The sequence below is a fragment of the Canis lupus genome, chromosome 2, assembly GCF_011100685.1.
Source record: "Canis lupus familiaris isolate Mischka breed German Shepherd chromosome 2, alternate assembly UU_Cfam_GSD_1.0, whole genome shotgun sequence".
Classification (NCBI taxonomy): Eukaryota; Metazoa; Chordata; class Mammalia; order Carnivora; family Canidae; genus Canis; species Canis lupus.
The window spans coordinates 78,899,023-78,919,210 of record NC_049223.1 but is presented as its reverse complement, the minus strand read 5'-3'; the positions used below and the strand labels follow the sequence as shown (position 1 = coordinate 78,919,210).

At 42.2% G+C, this 20,188-nt stretch overlaps 1 protein-coding gene across 5 annotated transcripts in view; it reads right to left on the bottom strand.

Annotated features, from left to right (window-relative positions):
* UBR4 (ubiquitin protein ligase E3 component n-recognin 4) overlaps nucleotides 1-20,188 on the bottom strand; it is a 132,444-nt gene that overhangs the window by 80,725 nt on the left and 31,531 nt on the right. For all 5 annotated transcript variants that reach the window (XM_038531798.1, XM_038531800.1, XM_038531802.1 and 2 more), the window contains exons 19-39: nucleotides 19,798-20,080; nucleotides 19,018-19,153; nucleotides 17,579-17,658; nucleotides 16,789-16,917; nucleotides 15,884-16,066; nucleotides 15,613-15,735; nucleotides 15,294-15,523; nucleotides 13,087-13,208; nucleotides 11,810-11,907; nucleotides 9,890-10,047; nucleotides 8,747-8,956; nucleotides 7,723-7,824; nucleotides 7,320-7,420; nucleotides 6,882-7,080; nucleotides 6,109-6,297; nucleotides 5,628-5,691; nucleotides 3,486-3,677; nucleotides 2,644-2,714; nucleotides 2,408-2,555; nucleotides 1,744-1,971; nucleotides 899-1,069 (exon numbers count right to left, since the gene is read on the bottom strand). In XM_038531798.1, coding sequence (XP_038387726.1) covers nucleotides 899-1,069; nucleotides 1,744-1,971; nucleotides 2,408-2,555; nucleotides 2,644-2,714; nucleotides 3,486-3,677; nucleotides 5,628-5,691; nucleotides 6,109-6,297; nucleotides 6,882-7,080; nucleotides 7,320-7,420; nucleotides 7,723-7,824; nucleotides 8,747-8,956; nucleotides 9,890-10,047; nucleotides 11,810-11,907; nucleotides 13,087-13,208; nucleotides 15,294-15,523; nucleotides 15,613-15,735; nucleotides 15,884-16,066; nucleotides 16,789-16,917; nucleotides 17,579-17,658; nucleotides 19,018-19,153; nucleotides 19,798-20,080 — 3,217 coding nt within the window. The remainder of the gene's footprint in view (nucleotides 1-898; nucleotides 1,070-1,743; nucleotides 1,972-2,407; nucleotides 2,556-2,643; nucleotides 2,715-3,485; nucleotides 3,678-5,627; nucleotides 5,692-6,108; nucleotides 6,298-6,881; nucleotides 7,081-7,319; nucleotides 7,421-7,722; nucleotides 7,825-8,746; nucleotides 8,957-9,889; nucleotides 10,048-11,809; nucleotides 11,908-13,086; nucleotides 13,209-15,293; nucleotides 15,524-15,612; nucleotides 15,736-15,883; nucleotides 16,067-16,788; nucleotides 16,918-17,578; nucleotides 17,659-19,017; nucleotides 19,154-19,797; nucleotides 20,081-20,188) is intronic.

Sequence of the window (20,188 nt, the reverse complement as noted above, 5' to 3'; positions counted from 1 at the left end):
AGTTAGGTGAATCTCTCAAAGTTATTGTCAATCCAGTAAGAATAACATAATAATGTTTCACCAAGCTAAATTTAATTAATAAAGTATAGGCTTCTTGAAATGTTAAAATGCCTCTTTTTTTTTTTAAGTGAAATGATGCTAATGACAGAATGGTTTCCATTCATCTGACCTTGCAAAACTAAAGTCAGCAACTTTATGATCACCAATACTATCCCAATAATTAACTTCATCTTTAATAGCTCGAAGTCTAAAAGCCATTACCACTTTTACCAAAATATCAAAATATCTGTATGTATGTACGTGTGTGTATTTCCGAGGGAATATTTCTCCCTTAAAAACAGATACCCTCTAAGATCGGTTCCCATACCTTGTTCGTTTGTGCACTTCCTTTACAGAAGCACAGACACTTAACACTGGTTTTCACTACTTTACACTTGCTACTACACAGGACAAGCAGAACACACCAGAACTCCTAGCCTCAGTGCAAGCAAGAGGACTTAATGTGGATAATGACTCAGGACTTCTAAGCCATTTCATATGAAGAGCTAGGGAGAGTTGCCTGAAGGGCTATAAGCAGAAGACGACAAACATGAACTCTGCAAGCCAGTGGAATCTTAGGGAAGAAGAGGTTTTCTACTTTAGATTCAGAAGAAATTCTACTACAATTGCCCCCAGATGCTATCTCCAACATCTTGGGAGTTGATCTATTTTTATGAACTGAAAAGGGGACTTATTCACTGGGTTGGCCCAAATGACCTTTTCTGTCTCTTCTTTTGAAGATACCCTCACACATGGATCTTCATGCTGGATAGCTAGGGATTGGCTGTCCAAAGGATCCTCCTCAGAGTATCGGCATAACTTAGCATTTCAGTAAATATGCTCCTCCGGACACACTCACCATCAGCTGATCTGTCATCTCAACCACCTTGTCCACGGTATGCAGCTCCCGGAGGGCTTGCTGAGCCCGGCTGCTGCTCCCCACAGCTGAAGCCTGCTGAAAGTTGGTCTGAATGGCATCCATGAGGAAATTGAGCATGTCTAACACGAGAGGAGCGAAGGAGAAATTGGCCTGAGAAAAATCCAAATACACAAATGAAAAAAAAAAAAAAAAAAAGAAAGAAAAAAAAAATAACAAGTCGTACTCATCATAATACATCTTGCCAGTAACTCTACAATCTAGAATCCAGTTTCCTCACTTCCAATTTGATATTCTAGCCGTATCTCTTCCTCTCAATAACATTAGATTTGTGCTACAAACTCTAGAGCAATCTTTCTAAACCGGAAATCCCACCAAAAAAAAAAAAAAAAAAAGAAATCCCACAGATACCCTACCCTAATGCTAGAATATATCCATCACGTATGATTAAATTCTCTCCTGTGCATCTAGAATCATTCTAGTTACATGCCATCCTTGAGAAAACAATCACGTAAATCACTTTCTGTAGTCTGTACTTCAGATGAGGAACCCTGGCCAAGAAAGGTACTCTAGAACTAAAAGACACCCTCTCCTGCAAATTCCCATAGTACTCCTCAGTCTCAAATCCCTCCCTGTGAGGCAGGGGCTTGACAACACATCCTACTCATATCAGTCCTGTGAAAATGAGCCAACTCACAGAAAAGAGAAAGTAACTCTCAGCCCCTCAAGGCGCACTGCTATATCAGCCCTGCGCCTAGCCTGCTTGTGAACCAACCTGCCAGGCTCCACACACCACCCAGCATCCCAGGCACCACCAAAACGCACACCTGGTTCTGCAGCTCCTCCCGGCAGCCCTCTACTGTGCGGCATAGGCTGCTCTTCTTTGGCTTCTCTTCGTCAGCAACCTTTCCATCACTGATGGTGACTTTGGCCTTGTCAGCTGGAGAGGTGCTAGTGTGGCGCACCAGACTCTCAGAAACCCTGGGTTCACTCTGAAAGGCTGACTCCTTCATAGTGGAGCTCATGCCACTGCTAGGAGTTCGCTTCACCAGCGCCTAGAGACAGAAAACATCAGAGGCCCAAAGCCTGAACCACAACCCAGATGAAACACTGCCTGAGATCTTGGAGGGAAATCTGGACCAGGAGGAGAAATCAGCCAACCATTTAAATGATATCCAAATGCCTAAATTCTGATTTTCACGATACCCACCTAATAGTTAACACTTTACCCACTCACACCGACAGGTCTTGATTACAATATCCAAACCTGTGGTAGTAGATCTTAGAAAAAAAACTACAAGACCTTTTAATGACCCTGCATGTTCTAACATTCTAAGTGAAGCACTTAGGCCATGATCAGTGACAGACCCAACGTACTCCTAGACCCAGGCCACCATGAAGGTGACATGGCAGCTTCCCAATCTGGCTTTAGCATTCCCGTGTCACTAATAAGTCACCCTTCCTAGCCCAGGAAATGTTCCAAACTCTCACCAAACAGCTGCCATCTTCCTTGGCTCCACAGTCACAGAAGAAGGACCCGTATTTGGCATAGGAAATCTCATGATCCTTGTGGCACACCTTGGCGCAAACTGTGCACACACCTACTCCATCCACCATTTTGCAGGTGTGACAGTGGTACCTACAAAGAATAAGAATGAGCAAATAAGCCCAGCAGCCCCAACAGTCAAGACCCAACAAATCCTCACCTGAAAGAGAACTATTCTTACCAATGCTGGTTCATGAATTCTTTCTGAGTGATTGTGAAAGTGCAGAGTTTGTTACAAAGAGAATCTTCATCCTTCAAAGATAACAAATCTTTTTAATCAGAAATACACCCTTCTACACAGGCACCCCCAAAAGTATACCCTACAGAGAATAAACAGTCAATTCATAAATGACCAGTAAAACTTATTCCGGAAAATAATCTGCAGGCTATAAATGCGCTACAATTCCAAGTGAGAGCTTAATGTTGTAGGAATAGAAAAAAATAAACCTAGGGGCACCTGGGTGGCTCACTCAGTTGAGCATCTGATTCTTATTTTCAGCTCTGGTCATGATCTCAACCATGGGGGTAAGCCCTGCATCGGGCTTCATCCTCAGCGGGGACTCTGCCTGCTATTCTCTTCTTCTCCCTCGGCTCCTCCTCCTACTCATGCAAGCTCTCCCTCTCCTCCCCCCTAAATAAATAAATAAATCTTTAGGAGAAAAAAGTTTTTCCACTTTCTCTGTAAGGGAGTTCACACCATAACCATTAAGAATTCATCCCTAGGACTCCATTATGATACAAAAACCAAACAACTGCAGAGTAAGTGACTTCTGGATGGAAGAAGGCATATGCTTATTCAACAGCCCCTTTCCTAAGAGATTAGATCCCCACAGCTTGCTCTGGAGACCTGGAAAATTGGTCTGGCATTAGTCATATAAGCTGGGAGAAAGCAGACAGGAGTGGGAGAGTTTCGAAGCGCACAGGGCTAGAAAAGAGGGCCAAAGGCTGGTTAGCATGAGCTGTGTCAGTGCCAGTCAGTCAGCCACTAATAACCAGTTGCCTGGATGGTTACATGGTACTTACTGAATCTTCAGCCTGGGAGTCTTCCTCTTCCACTGCCAACTCCTCCACCCAGTCCGAGTCCACCTCAATGGCCCGCTCCTCCCCATCCACTGAGAGGTGACTTGGGCCTTGACCATTACTCTGGCTCAGGGCATTGGTGACATCAGCCAAGTAAGACATAATATGGCACGTGCACTCCAGGACTATCACGTGCTAGAAGAGAAGACCACCATCATACCAAAGAGACCTTAGCTTCTCCATACCTAATTATTATATACTGTGTTTTCTCAAACTTTTCCCAATAAAGCTGAAGATCAGAGAAATGGTTTAAAAGCAGACAAAAAAACATGTTTACATTATCTATTTCCTCAGCTCTGAGCACTGTAACCACATGTAGCCAGTCAATATGCTGTACTGAATTAATGTGATTCTTTCATTCTTAAGCACAAAAACCATTCTCCACAAAATGCTATAAAATGAGGCAAACCTGAAATCAGGAAAGCAGGTAAAACTGGAGGCAAAAATCATTCAAGAAAAGATGACTGATACAGAGAACAGAATGGTAGTTGCCAGAGGCAGGGAGAAGGAGGGGGTGAGTGGAGAACAGATGAAGTGGGTTCAAAAGCTACAACCTTGGGATGCCTGGGTGACTCAGGGGTTGAGCATCTGCCTTTGGCTCGGGTCGTGATCCCAGGGTCCTGGAATCGAGTCCCGCATCAGGCTCCTTGCAGGGAGCCTGCTTCTCCCTTTACCTATGACTCTGCCTCTCTCTGTCTCATGAATAAATAAATAAAAATCTTTACCAAAAAAAAACCTACAACCTTCCAGTTATAAAATAAATAAGTCACAGGGATATAATACACAGACAGTATAAGGACTATAGTTAACAACATACTGAAAAAAAAAAAAACATACTGTATTGCATATTTGAAAGTCACTAAGAGAATAGATCTTAAAAGCCCTCATTATTAGAAAAAAACATCTTGGAACTATGTATGAAGACATGTTAACTAGCCTTACTGTGATCATTTCACAGCCTACACAAACATCTAATGATTATGCTGTCCACCTGAAAATAATCTAGTGTCATGTTAAGGATACCTCAATTTAAAAAACAAAAGAGGGACACCTGGGTGGCTCAGCGGTTTAGTACCTGCCTTTGGCCCAGGGCTTGATCCTGGAGTCTGGGGATCAAGTCCCACATCAGGCTCCCTACATGGAGCCTGCTTCTCCCTCTGCCTGTATCTCTGTATCTCTGTGTGTGTGTGTGTGTGTGTCTCTCAAGAATAAATAAAATCTTTAAAAAAATAAAAAATAAAAAATAAATAAAAATAAAAAACAAAAGAAAACAAAAAAGACTAGATTAAAAGTATGAATGGGCTCTCATTGGCTTTTTTCCTACCATCAGTATTTTTTTAACCACTGGTGAAAGACACTTACATTACCAGGTTTTAAATTAATGCAATAAGAAAGGAACAGCCTCAGAAACCAAGCAAAAAGTCTTCCAGCAAACCACTACCAGTAGCTTAGGTTTGCCTAAAATCCCAGCACCTGGCGTCAAGGCCTCAGATTTCTAAGTTCCTTCCCTTTGCACTCTGACAGTTCAGAGCTGAGAGAAGAAACATGAAAGAAAGGAAAGGAGACATGAACGGTGCTGTGCTAGGTCTCAGAGGCCAGTTAGCTCTTTTTAGCCACTTATGTCCAGTTCACGGTAGGGCAAGTAGGAAAAATGCCTGAATGCAAGATTTCTGTCAGTTTAAAAACCCTTCTTCTCAGCAGTAAACAATACTAGCAAGTGGACTAGAGCTGAGAAGGCAGTAGGTAACCCCCTAAAACACATACTCAGAGCACAAAGTTCCAATGCAGGAGCAGGGAACAATTTTCCACAACATAACAAAATCTAAAAATAGCAAGAATTTACTAGGTTTTAAGGATTCAGTTGGATGTTTTGTCTATCGTCTTGTATTCCCCCTTCCCTCCCCTCATCATTCCTCATAACCTAGTAGAAGCCTGAGAGCAGGTAGTTCATGTTACACACCCCCAGGGCTTTGAAATTGTGGGCAGGCTGGCTAGGACCAGGAACCAGTCAAAAGGAGAGTCTTCTACATGACCACAAAGAAGACTCATCACTTCCTGACTGCTGTCAAGGTGCATTTCGCTTACCTTTCCATGCATCACATTGGCATTCAGTTTTTCAACCACGTTCTTCTGTGATAGGTATTTCTTGCTGTCCCAAAGGAAAAAAAGGGGGGGGGGCAGGAGAGACACAAAAATCATCTAAGGAATCAAAGAAAAGGAACCAGTTTCATGAATCCTGGTTTAATTTGTGACGCTGGGAAGCATAGTCATTCGGAGAAAGCACTGAGGTTTGGGGTGTTCTGGCCTGATCACCAACACGTGGCACACTTTCCCTAAGACTTCTCTTAGGAATAATGAACAAGAAACCCTACTAAGAATGGGACGAAGGTGGAATCTAAAGTGAACAGTTACAGGCCACTCCCTCAATCTCCAAGAAAAAGGGAGACTCAAGTTCTTTTATACTCACTCCAAGCTACAAAGAAAATAACCTGCAACAAATTAACCCCCTTTTCTCTAAGAGCAGTGCTGCACCGATAAATGGGCTCCTCCAATTTCATCATCTTACCATCTGCTCAGCCAGTCCACAGCAGCATTGTGGAGCTGAAGATGGCCAGCACCTTGACCTGCACTGGCCAGGGTGGCCATCACAACCATGAGTTCCGGGAAACCAGTCCCATCACCGTTGGCCAACATCTCTGTCGCCATGGGGATCAGGGTACCCAGCAGCACAGCACACACACCTTCCCCAACTTGGCTGGTAGAAAAGAAATAGCAAAGTATTAAATACACAACAGGAATCTGACTGTACTTTTAAATGTATAAAAATAACAGACGTTGGGCAGGCTGGGTGGCTCAGCAGTTTAGTGCCACCTTCAACCCAGGGCATGATCCTGGAGACCCGGGATCGAGTCCCATGTCAGACTCCCTGCATGGAGCCTGCTTCTGCCTCTGCCTGTGTCTCTGCCTCTCTCCCTCTATGTCTCTCATGAATAAATAAATAGAATTAAAAAAACAAAACAAGGATGTTGAAAATTAAACATTAAATATGTGACTTGCCCCCCCGTTTCCTCCCTACTCCATATATATGCACCCAGTTTTGGACTTCAGCTATTAGAGCACAAAACATTCACCCATGTGACAACTGATAGGCCAAGTCACTTCAAAACTTTTCCACAGGAGAAATTAAGGAGCTCTACTAGATTCCTTAAGTCTAGTGAGGAGAGTTCTGGAAGCACTCAAAAGGCTAAGGACCAATGCCTGAAGGAAAGAAATCAACAAATGGGTCTCAACGTTCACTTGGGGCTCTTAGGAACACATGACCCAATGTATTTGTTCTACCTGTTTTCCCGAACAATGTACGTAGTCAATAGCTGCAACAGCTGCCGGTTCTCCTGAATCACATCCAGTTGGTCGGAGTCTTTTGGGGGTGATGCGGTCATGCGGGTGAGCCAGGCCTGGAGGCGTGTAGGCTCCACACAAGCCAGCTGTGCCAGAGAGCCACAGAGATGCAGAAGGCTCGGGTTAGGGCTCTTCTCAGCTAGGGACAGACCAAGAAGGGTGGTCAGTGAAGAAGGGTAGGGACAGGAGGGAAGGCAACAACTGGGAGCCAGGAAAGGGGGAAGGAAGGCTTCAAGTAAGTTTTCAAATTCCTTTTCAAGTTCCTTGCAGGGATTCTCTGCACTTGTTATGCGGTAGTTATACTCGGGCAGAAGATATGCACAGTATTAGCTGGACATCAAAGTTCCCATAAGAAGATTACTAAAAGCTGTCACTCACTCAGCTGGAAGAGTTTGGTGAAGAATTTCAGAACTCGGTTACAAAATTTAGCAGAGAGGTTCTCATTGGCTGTTGCCATCATGATCTGCACGAGTTCTCCACTGGGAGGCAGAAGAGGGAAAAAATGGGAGAATCACATTAAGCCTCACATAAAAAGGCATCCGCTTCCATTTCTTCATGACGCCATCTCCCCAAGGGTAGCTGGTCACTCGCCAATCAACGACACCAGGTATTCATGAGGTAGACCCCTCATCAATAACCCGAAGGAGTCAGCAATTAATCTAAGTCCTCCCCATGGTACAAATACCTAAGCAGGCCTTAAGTTTTCCCCGAGAAAAAAATACCTAATGCTTTCAGGAGGCATTCAAAAAATGCTCACTGAGTAAAACAAAATACGGCTAACCTGTCAGAGAAAAATTCCTCCATAGCTTTACGAGCCTGGCTGCTTTCCAGCTGCTTTTCCAAATACTGGAGACATTCCTCCAAGATGGATTCATCCAGTCCACTGAGGATCAAAAAGAAAAATTTACTACCAGAATGAAGGTCTGTTTCAGTATCTTCCTATATTTATTTTTAAAAATCCAAAGTTTATGACTGACCCTTAATGGCAATATTCATTTTTTTTTTCCCAAAGCTTAGCATAAAAGCCTGGCTACACAGGAGCTCAGTACATGTCTAACACATTAAACTATAACAAAACAAAAAAGTTCCTAAAATCTCAGATAAAGCATGCAGTCAGTGGCTAAGAGTTCAAAGAATCATTACTGCTGTTTCATATTATAGAAAGAGAGAGAGAGGAAGGAAGGAAGGAAGGAAGGAAGGAAGGAAGGAGAAAGAGAGAGAGGAAGGAAGGAAGGAAGGAAGGAAGGAAGGAAGGAAGGAAGGAAGGAAGGAAGGAAGGAAGGAAAAAAAGAGAGCCCAAGACACTCTGGAGTCCTCAAAAATGAAGTCAAGAATGCCCATATTTGGACCCTTCATTTAAGAAGTTCTCTGTGGGACAAGCTACAACTTACTCTACTGGTCCTAAAGGCTTACCAACATCACTATGGCCTAAACTACCAAAGTCAAACAATGGTGAGAGACTAACTATTCCCCACACCCATCTTAGAGGTATAGTTCCAGAAATGTTACAAATTCTATGAAACTCCTCTGTACAGTTCATTACATCAAGTATGATACTTGATAAGTATCTGTTCAATAACTTAAAGTTTCCAGATGTGAACCATTTAAGCCTTCCATTTGCTCAAAGTTAATTCCTAACAATCAGAAAAGTGGGTTCCAAATAACCTTTTGTGCACATCCACAAGAAGATAAAATGCACACAGATATAGAACTTTCTGCTAAAAAACACAATAAGCCATTAACTAATGACATAGAGAAGCCAGCGTTGGTTCAGGAGCCTGAATGTCCCCCTCAATTAGGCTCACCTATTGGGATCTGCATGATTGGCCAGAATGTTGTAACAACCAGTGATCAGCTTCTCATATACTCGAGCCAAGAACTCCTCAGATTCGGCAGGACCCAGGATGCGCTCCAGGGAGTTGCTACTGATCTCAGCAACGCTCTCAGTGCTTGATTCCAAAAGAAGGGGAAGCAGGGTCCGAATTACCTGTGGCGGGTTCATCTCATCGGACCAACTTCAGCAAAGAAAAGGGAACCCTATTAGTGAATATACTCCCCCCGAAAGCTGCAAAAGCGAGGATAAGGCAATTCAATCATTTACTAAGGAGGGCATTTATTCCAGTCTTTTTTCCCTTGATACTTATCTTTTATATACGTGTAATCATTTGACTTCAGTTTCATTTTGCATTATGCAGAAACAAAAATCATTTCCATGGAAAAAGCTCATTCATTAAAATGTTCAATTAACAATAGAAGATATGGGCAGCCCCGATGGCTCAGCGGTTTAGTGCCGCCTTGAGCCCAGGGTGTGATCCTGGAGACCTGGGATCGAGTCCCATGTCGGGCTTCCTGCATAGAGCCTGTTTCTCCCTTTGCCTGTGCCTCTGCCTCTCTCTCTCCCCTCTCTGTGTTTCTCATGAATAATAAGTAAAATCTTAAAAAAAAAATAGAAGATATATTTTATAATATTCAGAAAAGAAAATTAACTGAAACCAGTGCTAGAAACCCATCCCAGACAACTTTTGTAGAACTCCAGGAATCTGGGTCACTTTTAAGGCCATGTGATAGAGGACTTCACCAATGACCTGTGTACTGGAAGACAAAGGCACTGGCTTGCCCCAGTTCCCACAAGAGCAGAATCTAACACTCACGAGGATTCTGGAGATGCATGGTTTGAAATACATTACTGCCACCTTAAAATTCCAATACAAAGCAAATTACAATAGGATTTAAAGCCTGCATGGCCTTCCCTGCAAGAGGGAAGGAAGTATTCTGCTACTTTTCACATCACATTCTAGGTAAATGCTCACACTCCACTCTGAAACAATAGACTCTCTCTGCTTATAAAAGCATTCAAGAAAAGGATTATTATAATAAACTCCATCGTCCTTCACCTATGACAGAAAACAGGCATAGAGAGTACACAGGGCTCCATAGTAGGTACTCACACAATAAGATCTCCAGTCAGCCTGACCAGTGAGAGGAGGGTGTGCTTCAGGGAAGCAGCCAGAGGCAGACTTTGCCCACAAAGAGTCCCCAAGTGAGCAGCCTGCACAGCACTGATGTAACTCTCTGAAGGGATGGTGTCATTAGCAAAGGCATTGCGCTGAAAGGAAACAAAACCGACATGAATGGACAGACCATCTACCCAGGATAAAATTCTCACATGGGGGAAAAAACAACTGGCATAAACTAAGACCTCACTGAGGTTTCTAGACAATGGCTCTACTCAGTATACACTATTATTCATCCTGGGGAGGAAAGTGGAGTGAACCAAGGAAACAATTAACAAATTTTAGTTCAAAGGTACTAAAAAAAAAGTTTTTTTTAAGATTTATTTATTCATAAGACACACAGAGAAAGAGGCAGAGACACAGGAAGAGGGAGAAGCAGGCTCCATGCAGGGAACCCAACCACTGAGCCACTCAGGCATCCCAAAGGTAACTCAAAATTTAAAAAGTTAAGGAGTGCCTGGGTGGCTCAGGGAGTTAAGTTTCCAACTCCTGATTACAGCTCAGGTATTGATCTCAGGGTCTTGAGATTAAGTCCCATTTCAGGTTCTATGCTGGCCATGAAGCCTGCTTAAGATTCTCTCTCAGGGCACCTGGGTGGTTCATTGGTTGAGCCTTTGGCTCAGGGCATGATCCTGGGGTCCTGGGATCAAGTCCCACGTCGGGCTCCCAGAGGGAGCCTGCTTCTGCCTCTGCCTTTGTCTCTGCCTCTCTCTGTGTCTCTCATGAATAAATAAAACATTAAAAAAAAAAAAAGGTTCTGTCTCAGGTGCCAGGTGACTCAGTCAGTGAATATCCAACTCGGTTTCAGCTCAGGTCATGGGATCGAGGCCGACATTAGGCTCCAGGCTAAGCAGGGAGTCTGCTTGAGATTCTCTCTCCCTCACCCTCCCCTCTCCCCCTCTAAAAAAGAAGTTAAAAGGTGGGCAGCCTGGGTGGCTCAGCAGTTTAACGCTGCCTTCAGCCCAGGGCCTGATCCTGGGGACCCAGGATCAAGTCCCACATCGGCTCCCTGCATGGAGCCTGCTACTCCCTCTGCCTGTGTCTCTGCCTCTCTCTCTCTCTTTCTCTCTCTCTCTGGGTCTCTCATAAATAGAGAAATAAATAATCTTAAAAAAAAAAAAAGAAGTTAAAAGGTTAGTTTGGTTAAAGAGTTAAGATACCTAATGCCAGTTTTCAAATAATTAAAATATATTCTATTTAACACTAAAACTACACTCTCTAATAATTAAGAAGGATGTGTATTTTGCAAAGTATCAGGTCTCCCTCAAAATATCTTCATTATCCTTCTGCTACAGCCCCCCGGGTGATGTAAACAGAGGTCACAATTATAAAGCAGGGATAACAAGATTATAGTACTTGGCTTTTCCAAAGAACAGTGACAAGGGAATAATCTGTTAATAGAGACAATTTGAGCAAAGCATACACAAAGGTCAAGTAAACAGCCTCCAGAACGTGAAAGCTACCCTATAAAACAATGACAAAACGAGCAGGTTCATGACATTATTTTCCTAAAAAGAAAATGAAAACAGTTCACATTTACTGAGAATCAGGGGCCGAAGACTGTGTCAGGCACCTTACATGTAATACAATTAATTTTTACATCTCAGGATTAAACAGACAAGGAAAAGGAGACTCCTGGTAATAAAGTGGTTGTCCCGTGACATGATAACAGATTGCTTAACAAAATGGCCACTTGGGTACCACCTGGGTTAAGCTGAGCCTGTGATTATCAATTCAGCCATAGCAGATATCCTGTGGCATACCAAGCCTCTTGGCACTTGGCTTCAGCCTAAGGAATAAGAACAAAACAAAGAATGGCTAGTGCCCATTTCTACTCTGAGAAGAGACACTCACCCAGGATCCGATGTTGGGAAACTCATTGGTGCTAATGTTATTCCAGGATTCACATACAGCCTGGACCCAGGATGGCAAATTCTGAACGAGGGTGGGACCTGGAGGCAACAGGAAGGACAAGGACTCACCACAAGATGGAAAGAATGACACATAGTATTTTAAAGCCAAGCCCAAATGCAGAAAGATACACCACTGCCCAAGCTGTCAACATCATTACTAAGATTGCTTAGATGGATCTTTCAATAGCAGTACTGCATCCAAGAACTAGCTAATTGCTTAATAGCTAACAATGCCAATTATAAGGTTTTCACGTCCTATCATAGTCACTTTCTAATCTTGCAAGTAAAGATGACAACTGAAAACAGGATGCAAGGCAGGGGCATGTCACTACAAGTCAGGCTAAAACTGCTACTCAGCATCTGCTACACCTTCTACTAACAGGTAGCACTTTGATCTCTTCTGTCCTCAAGATGAATCTAAGGGAAAGGATTATTATTTTTTAAGATTTATTTATTTTAGAAAGAGAGAATGAGAGACACGGCAGGGGTCGGGGGGCGAGGAGTGCAAAGGAGAGAATCTCAAGCATCAACTCCCTGCTGAGTTGGGACCTTGACATCAGTCTCGACCCCACGACCCTGAGATCATGACCTAAGCTGAAATCAAGAGTCAGACACTTGACCGACTATACCACCCAGGTGCCTCTGAGGGCAGGGACTCTTAATGCACATCAAGAACAGCATTCTATGAAGTAGGAGAATTTAATTTCCAAAAGTGTGCCTATCTGAACACTAAAAGGGCATTTAAAGCTTGTAATGCAGAAAATACAAACAGCTATAAATTTAGAGGGTAACTACTATCTTAACTGCTGAAGCCCTTTGCTTCCCCACCCTCCATTTTTACTAGATCATTCCTAACACGGGAAGGGGGTTTAGCCAGCACAAAGCAGCAGCTCGTTAATCTTCCCAATCTCTATAAATGAAAAGGAAAACAACACAGGCTAATGCTTTAGAATCAAATGACATTGGTTTGGATTCCAGCCTCATCTTACAAGATGTAGGACTTTAGGCAAATTAACTTCTTTAAGACTTAGTTTCCTACTGAGTAAAAGGGGAAAGTAATCCTTCGTAAGGCTCCCGAGAGGACTGACACAGATAAACCTATGTCAGCCTTTGACACTCACAAAGGTTCCAGGAAGTGGTAAATGTCAGTAGACCGGTATGGAAGTGGCAGGACTAGACCTATTACTAGTATAGCATTTCAAAAGCACATCCACTTACCCAGAGTGTTTGCCTTGCACCTACTAGAGCCAATAGCCAAAACAGCAGCAAAACCATGCAATTTCTCCTGGGAAGGTTTTTCAGTGGATCCTTCTTCATTAAAGTTCTGTAGCAAATAGGCTCTGAAAAAAAAAAAAAGAAAATAGGGGGATACATGAAAGCTGAAGAATCTATTCCTATCATAGTTAGAAGAAACTGCCCTAGACATATTGAAACACCAGTACCTCAGTTTCCTATCTATTAACTGTAGTTGACATTACCTGCCTCTGTGATCTCATAATAATTCCAATGGGTAGCTTTTTCCCAAAGAATATCCCATCCTTTGAAATGTTCTCAAAACACAATTTCCAGGACAAATGAGCCTGGCAAACAGTGAATACTACCTACCCACCTCTCCTTGGTCTTGGACGATTGGCAGTGCATATAACGAAAGCTCTGAGAAGTATACTTCTCAGGAAGTATACTTTGCACAACAGGAGTTTTAACTGTGCAGGTCCACTTATACATGGGTTTTTGTCAATAAATACAAATACAGCACAATTAACATATTGTCTTCCTTATGACTTTCCTAATAACATTTTCTTTTCACTAGCTTAACTGTAAGAATATAGCATATAATACATATATATGTAAAATATGCGCTAACAAACTTCTCAGTAACGCAATGACTGCAATAATTCAGGAAAATGACAAAACGGCTATAAATTTAAAGGGTAGCTTCTGCTCTTAACTCCAGCCCTATTCAATCCCTTTTTACTTCCCCATGCAGTCAATAGTAGGCTATCAGTAGTTATGTTTTGGGGGTGTCGAAAGTTTTATGCACATTTTCAAATGCACAAGGGCATCATTCCCCCAATCCCACGGTGTTCAAGGGCCAGCTGTACTATACTTTTTAAGATTTATTTATTCATTTATTTGAGAGAGAGCACACGAGAGAACAAAAACAGGGGGAGCAGCAGAGAGAAAAGAAAAGGTAGACACCCTGCTGAGCAGGGAGCCTGACATGAGACTTGATCCCAGGACCCCGGGATCATGACCTGAGCTGAAGGTAGACGCTTAACCGACTGAGCCACCCAGGTGCCCCTGTACTATACTTTTTCAAAACTAATTCAACTGTATTTACTCAGAACTTAACCAACTTAATTGCCAGGAACATTTATCACTAGCTTAGTACAGAGAGTTGGCCTAATGGGCCAGATTGGAGCCGAGAAGCTCTCAGAGGGCAGTGACTTGGTCAGCTTTGCTACTGTGATCCCCTTGGCACCTAGAAAAGTACTTGACACACTGCAAGCACCCCCATTTGCTATTCATGCCTACTGCTCAAGTATCATCAAGAACGGTACCTCCAGCAATGGTCCTAACTCTACTTACTGCAAGATATTCACACTTAGGCATTAGTTAAGCTTTATAATGATCCAAGTCCCTTTTAGCATAAAAGCTCCACAGAACAGGAGCGGCACAGTGAAATCTATAAGGACCAGATAAAGTAAATGAGCATAAAAGGGCCCAGGAGAACAGCTACACAGGGTAGCCATTCCTCAACGGTGCTGTACTAATGTCACATGAAGTCAGACTGTTTTGCCAGTTTTTTCTTACAAGAAAACACAGAAATCTTGTTTCGTGAATAAACTCCTCATTTTTATATACTGAAGGTAGATTCCACAGTATTTAAACATCAAGCAAAACAAGTCTATAGGACGTGCAATTTGCAACATGTATTATCTCAGAAAGGACTGGAATTCAAAATACAGACTCATGACAGAATGTGTTTTCTCTAACTACCTACCATGAAATTTAAAGAGCATTTAAAGCTTCATCTTAGTGAATAACAGCAATGATATGTTTGGGGATATTTCATGATCTTTCCTTGTATCCTACAAGTTAAATGCTAGAAAATATTTAAAGATTTATAGAAATCAAACTTCTTCTGACTCTTCCTGAACTATTTGAAAACTCTCTCATTGGGCACCCATTTATATTAGAGAAAAAAAACATTTTACCGAGACAAAAAAAAAAAAAACCAAGTTGACAAAAAGAAAAAAAAAAACAAAAAAGTTAAGATTCTGAGTCCTTAAGGATCTGCACAGTGAATGGTCCTAGAACCACTATGTTCAATTTGAAGAATTTTCAGGCTTCTAAAGAAAGTAAACAACCCAAGGATCTAAATTCCCCATTTCCAACATCTGTGGGCAGGCAGCCCATCACACCTAGTGAATGATGCATAGGTGTCAATGAGTTGTAGTGTGGCTGGAAGCAGGTTCTTGGTGATCTCAGATGACTTATGAGGATCGGTCTCGGCGGCCATCTTGGAAAAATGCTCATCCAGGGAGACCTGAACCTTCGAGATGGCAGCGTCAAGGGTGTAGATAGACTGCAGACTTGGAATTTCATGGAGTTGCAAGATGGTAGTACAGTCGATGCTACAGAATGATGAGATCTTTAAAAGTACCCAAGACATTAATTAGTTGTGGCAAAAGGCTGTGGCAGAAACTAAATCCTGTCGTTATTAACCCAAAATGAACATACCTGTCGAGCAAAGTATTCCTCTACAATTTCGACGTCGTATTTCACCGAGCTGCACTTGGTGGATGCCAGGTCTAGAAGAGAACCAGCATGTTCCGGCTTCATTCCCTGTTTGATAAGGTGATCCTATTTGGACAGCAAGAAAAAATGTTCAGGAGATTAATACACAGAGTCTAAAGCTTTCATTACCCTTAAATTGACAAGTTCCCACAAGTATAGAGCATAGTGGCTTTGGCCACCCCTCGGCAGCAAGCCCTATGTGACAGTGTGGTACCTTTATCCAGTTGACATAGGAGCTGATGCGGAGGCGGGAAGACCACCGCAGCGTGTGTAGGATGTCACATTCACTCATCTCAGGTGAGTTCATGGCCAGCTGGTTCATGTAAGTCTTTGATGGCGGCAAAATCCCTAGGATCCTCCACAGTATCAAGAAGTAATACTGAAGGGCACAGGCCTCCTAGAAGAAGCAAAAAGAACAATCACAGCAGCACTTGTGGTATTGAGTCACAAACTCCCTGACAGTAATACCTGTTCCAAATACAACAATTAAAGTAGACAGTATAGTCCTGATTTTCAACTGAGACCTGGCTCTCAAGTCTGTTCTATAGGTCTGTTAGGTCTATAAAATAGACATAGCTAATAATGCAGAAAATAGTAAAACACACATATAAATAATTTGCTCCACCTGTGCACATCTCACAGGCCAATATCATGGTTTTAAGACAACTCTGGCTCCCCAAGAAATTTAGCAAGTAACCAAAAGAGAGTAGGACATTCTGCCCTGCAACCCCATCATCAAGTGCCCCTTTCTATGGCCTGAACTGCTGTTATGGCTTCTAGAGGTAGAGACACATTAATGGGACCATAGAAAAAGCATGAGTGGGAGACTTCCACTGTCACATATCAACCACCCTTCACTGAAGGTATGATATTTAGTAGTCCTTAACTCTCAAAGTCACATTTTCCTAAATGTAACAAAAAAAGGACAAAAATGGTTCAAGTATCTCTAAAGTAAAAAGAGCCACTCAAACTACCTAGAAATACTGAAATATCAGCCAGTTCTGGAAATAGGTAATTCAAGAACTGATTAGATCCCAGAAAGAAATTCCCAGAACTGTTACCCAAGTATCAAACACATTGCAAACTCTCTAAAATCATCCCAGGCTGCAATGGTCTTACCAAGGCTGTTACGTTCTTGTTTTCCTTCCTCCTGACTGTATCAAGCTGGGACCCAGCTGCAAGCAGGCAAGTCAGTGCAGTGTAAAGCTCATCATACTTGACAAGCTTAGAGAAAAGAACATCACATGCCTAGTATTGAGGGGAAAAAAATAATTTTTTATTTTTTGAATTATTCTGTGTATTACTCGTATATTATCATTTAACCTCACAACTGGCAAAATAGCTCATTCAAATTACTGATAAGAATTTCTCATTGCAGCAAGATGCCCACTCAGGGACTTCTCTCAGTTTATGGGCTATTATGAAGCACACAAATGCAGGCGTTAGAACGAGGCAACTATTTTTGTCCATTAAAATTATCTGCACATGAAGATACTAACAGATACAGGAAGAACAACCCCCACAGTGAAAGTGGAGCCCAGCAAATAAATCTCAAAATAACATTTTCTTTCTAGTACAAGCTCAAATCCTAATACAGGCCAAATTCCCTCATTACAAAAAGCAAGTCATTTCCTCTTTCCCTGACAGACTGATTTTGGTGGAAACCATCTGATCCCACATGTAAAATGGAGTTTTAAAATTCCTGGTACCAGGGGCACCTAGGTGGCTTAGTCGGTGAAGCGTCTACCTTCAGCTCAGGTCAGGATCTTGGGGTCCTGGGATTGAGCCCCGAGAAGGGCTCCCTGCTCAGCAGAGCACCTGCTTTTCCCTCTCACTCTGGCTCCTCCCCATTCGTGTGTGCTCTCTCTATCTCAAATAAATAAGTAAAATCTTTTAAAATTCCTGGTACCACAGAATCGAGTCGGTTCAAATCATCCTCTGAGGCTTCTGGGGACAGGACACAGTAGAATCTGGGTTGTGGAACAGCATCTAAAAAAACAATGGGCTCATTGAAAGAATGGTCTCAATCTCAACTCTGTTTAGCACCTATAAAATGTAAAAACTAGGAAAATACTTTGGACACTTGAAAACACAATCTTGGCACTACTGACATTCGGGGCCAGATAATTCTATAGCCCTGTGCAAGACAGGATGTTTAGCACCCTCCCCATGGTGACAACCAAACAGATCTCTAGATCTCGCCAAATGGTCCTTTGTGGGGATGAGGCCCAATCATCCCTACCTAGTTAAGAACCACTGCTCTAGAAGATAACTAACAGAGGTGCCCTACAATCACCATATTAATCATCAAAATTGGGTCCTTAGACTAACTACATTAAAACTTAAAATGTTGGGGCAGCCGGGTGGCTCAGCAATTTAGTACCACCTTCAGCCCAGGATGTGATCCTGGAGACCTGGGATCAAGTCCTATGTCAGACTCCCTGCATGGAGCCTGCTTCTCCCTCTGCCTGTGTCTCTGCCCCTCTCTCTCTCTCTCTCTCATGAATAAATAAAATCTTAAAAAAAAAAAAACCTTATATGTTATCTCCCCGACATCAAAGGGACTGAGTAATAAGAGCTCCCAATCACAGAAAATTCATACATAGGCTTGATGAGAGTTTCCACAAAATACATTTAACAGCTAACAATTCCTCAGGATGAGCAAATACACACTAAAAATAAACACAAAAGGTACTTTATCAAAAGAATGGTGTTTCATGAGAAATACCACAGAAAAGGTCACAGTTCCCATTATTTTCTGACAGTATCCCATCATGACCCAAAAGGAAATTCAGCCTGTGGGTTAGAACCACATTCCTGTGGAAAACTAAATGTAATTACTCAGAGTGGAAGGAATCCATATATTGTACTCTATGAGCAGACACAAGAATTCCTAATTATGTCTCAATGTTGTTTTTGGTTTTGGCTTTTAAATCAATGTGGGAGGGACGCCTGGGTGGCTCAGTAGTTGTGCTTTTGCCTTCTGCTCAGGGTGTGATCCTGGAGTCCCGGGATCGAGTCCCACATCGGGCTCCTTGCATAGACCCTATTTCTCCTTCGGCCTGTGTCTCTGCCTCTCTGTCTCTCATGAATAAATAAAATCTTTTAAAAATAAATTAATTAAATTAAATTTATGTGGGATATGTGACAGTGAATTTCCAAAAATGTTTTGAATCCCTTGGTATTTGCCACCTATATGGAATAGACTGAATTTTAAGGAATCTCTAAAAAAATAAATAAACTAAAAAATAATAATAATAAAATAAATAAGTAATCTCTAAACACCAAATTCAATCCCCCCAGTGAGAACCAGTGAGCCAGTTTCTTGCTGACAATCTTCTTTCTGACCTGATGAAAAATGCTTAGACCAGTTCTCTTCTACTTCTTTGAACCCATGATAGAGAGGGGTGGTCACCCGGCGGCTGTTGCTGTCCTGAGATCCATTTGCCCACCCAAAAGGAGGACTCAGCAAGTTATGCTGCACCTTTTAAAACACAAATACTCAAATTAAGAAAGATACACAGCCACATTCCACATCTCACTATAAGCGTTATAACTGATCAATATATTAAAGCTTGGGAAATTCACAAACCAAAATGAAGTTTTAGATTTTTCTGTGACTTCTCTGGGGAGCATCTTTTTGCTGACATACAATGGGAACACTGACCAAGCAAACATTTTAGGAAATGCTGAATAATCCTTAACTGGCCCTCCCATCCTCACATTGGATCCCTACAACAAAAGAGTTTACTAATCCATAAAACTTACTGCCCAACCATCATTCAACCACTAACAAATACTCATGGAGCGCAGATGCTCAGGACACTGAGCTGGACACCAGCTAAAGTGAGGTAATTCAAAGGTCACCTGTGAACAGAACCCATAATCCAATTTTCACAAAAGTATCAAATCAAATAACCTATACTTACTGATCGTGGCTAAATACAAAGTATGAGCGCACAGATATAAGTAAGTCCAATGGTACTTCTAAAGTTAATCATATACCTACTACAACAAATGGCTAAAACTTAAAGTGAGCAGGTCATTTTGCTTTGGATCATGGCAACTTGAGAAGAAAAACTCTCTTGACAGTAGCAAGTAAAGCAAAAACAATGTATTAATCTGTACCTGCTCGAACAGATACACAGGTGCTTTGGAGTACTGATGAAGCAAATAATCAAAGATCAAAAGGAGGCGAGCCAGGATGAGAGGCACGGAGCGCGCCTGCGCATCCACGTTGGCACTCAATTCCTGGATGATCTGCACAAAAAGGGTCAGTATGGCCCGCCGGCCCTTCTCAGTGAAGTTGTGGAAAATGAGGAGGAGCAGCTGTAGGTGTTCTACATTCAAATCTTCCGTCTCATTGGGCACCACCCCTTGCAGGGCATTCTGCTTCATTGTCGACAAAAATCTGTCGCAGAGGAAATGAACATGTTTGGTCAAAGTCCTCAGAATATCCCCCAAAAGCTATAATGTCAAGTGCTGGAAGAGTTCAGTTTTTAAAACCATGCATTAAGAT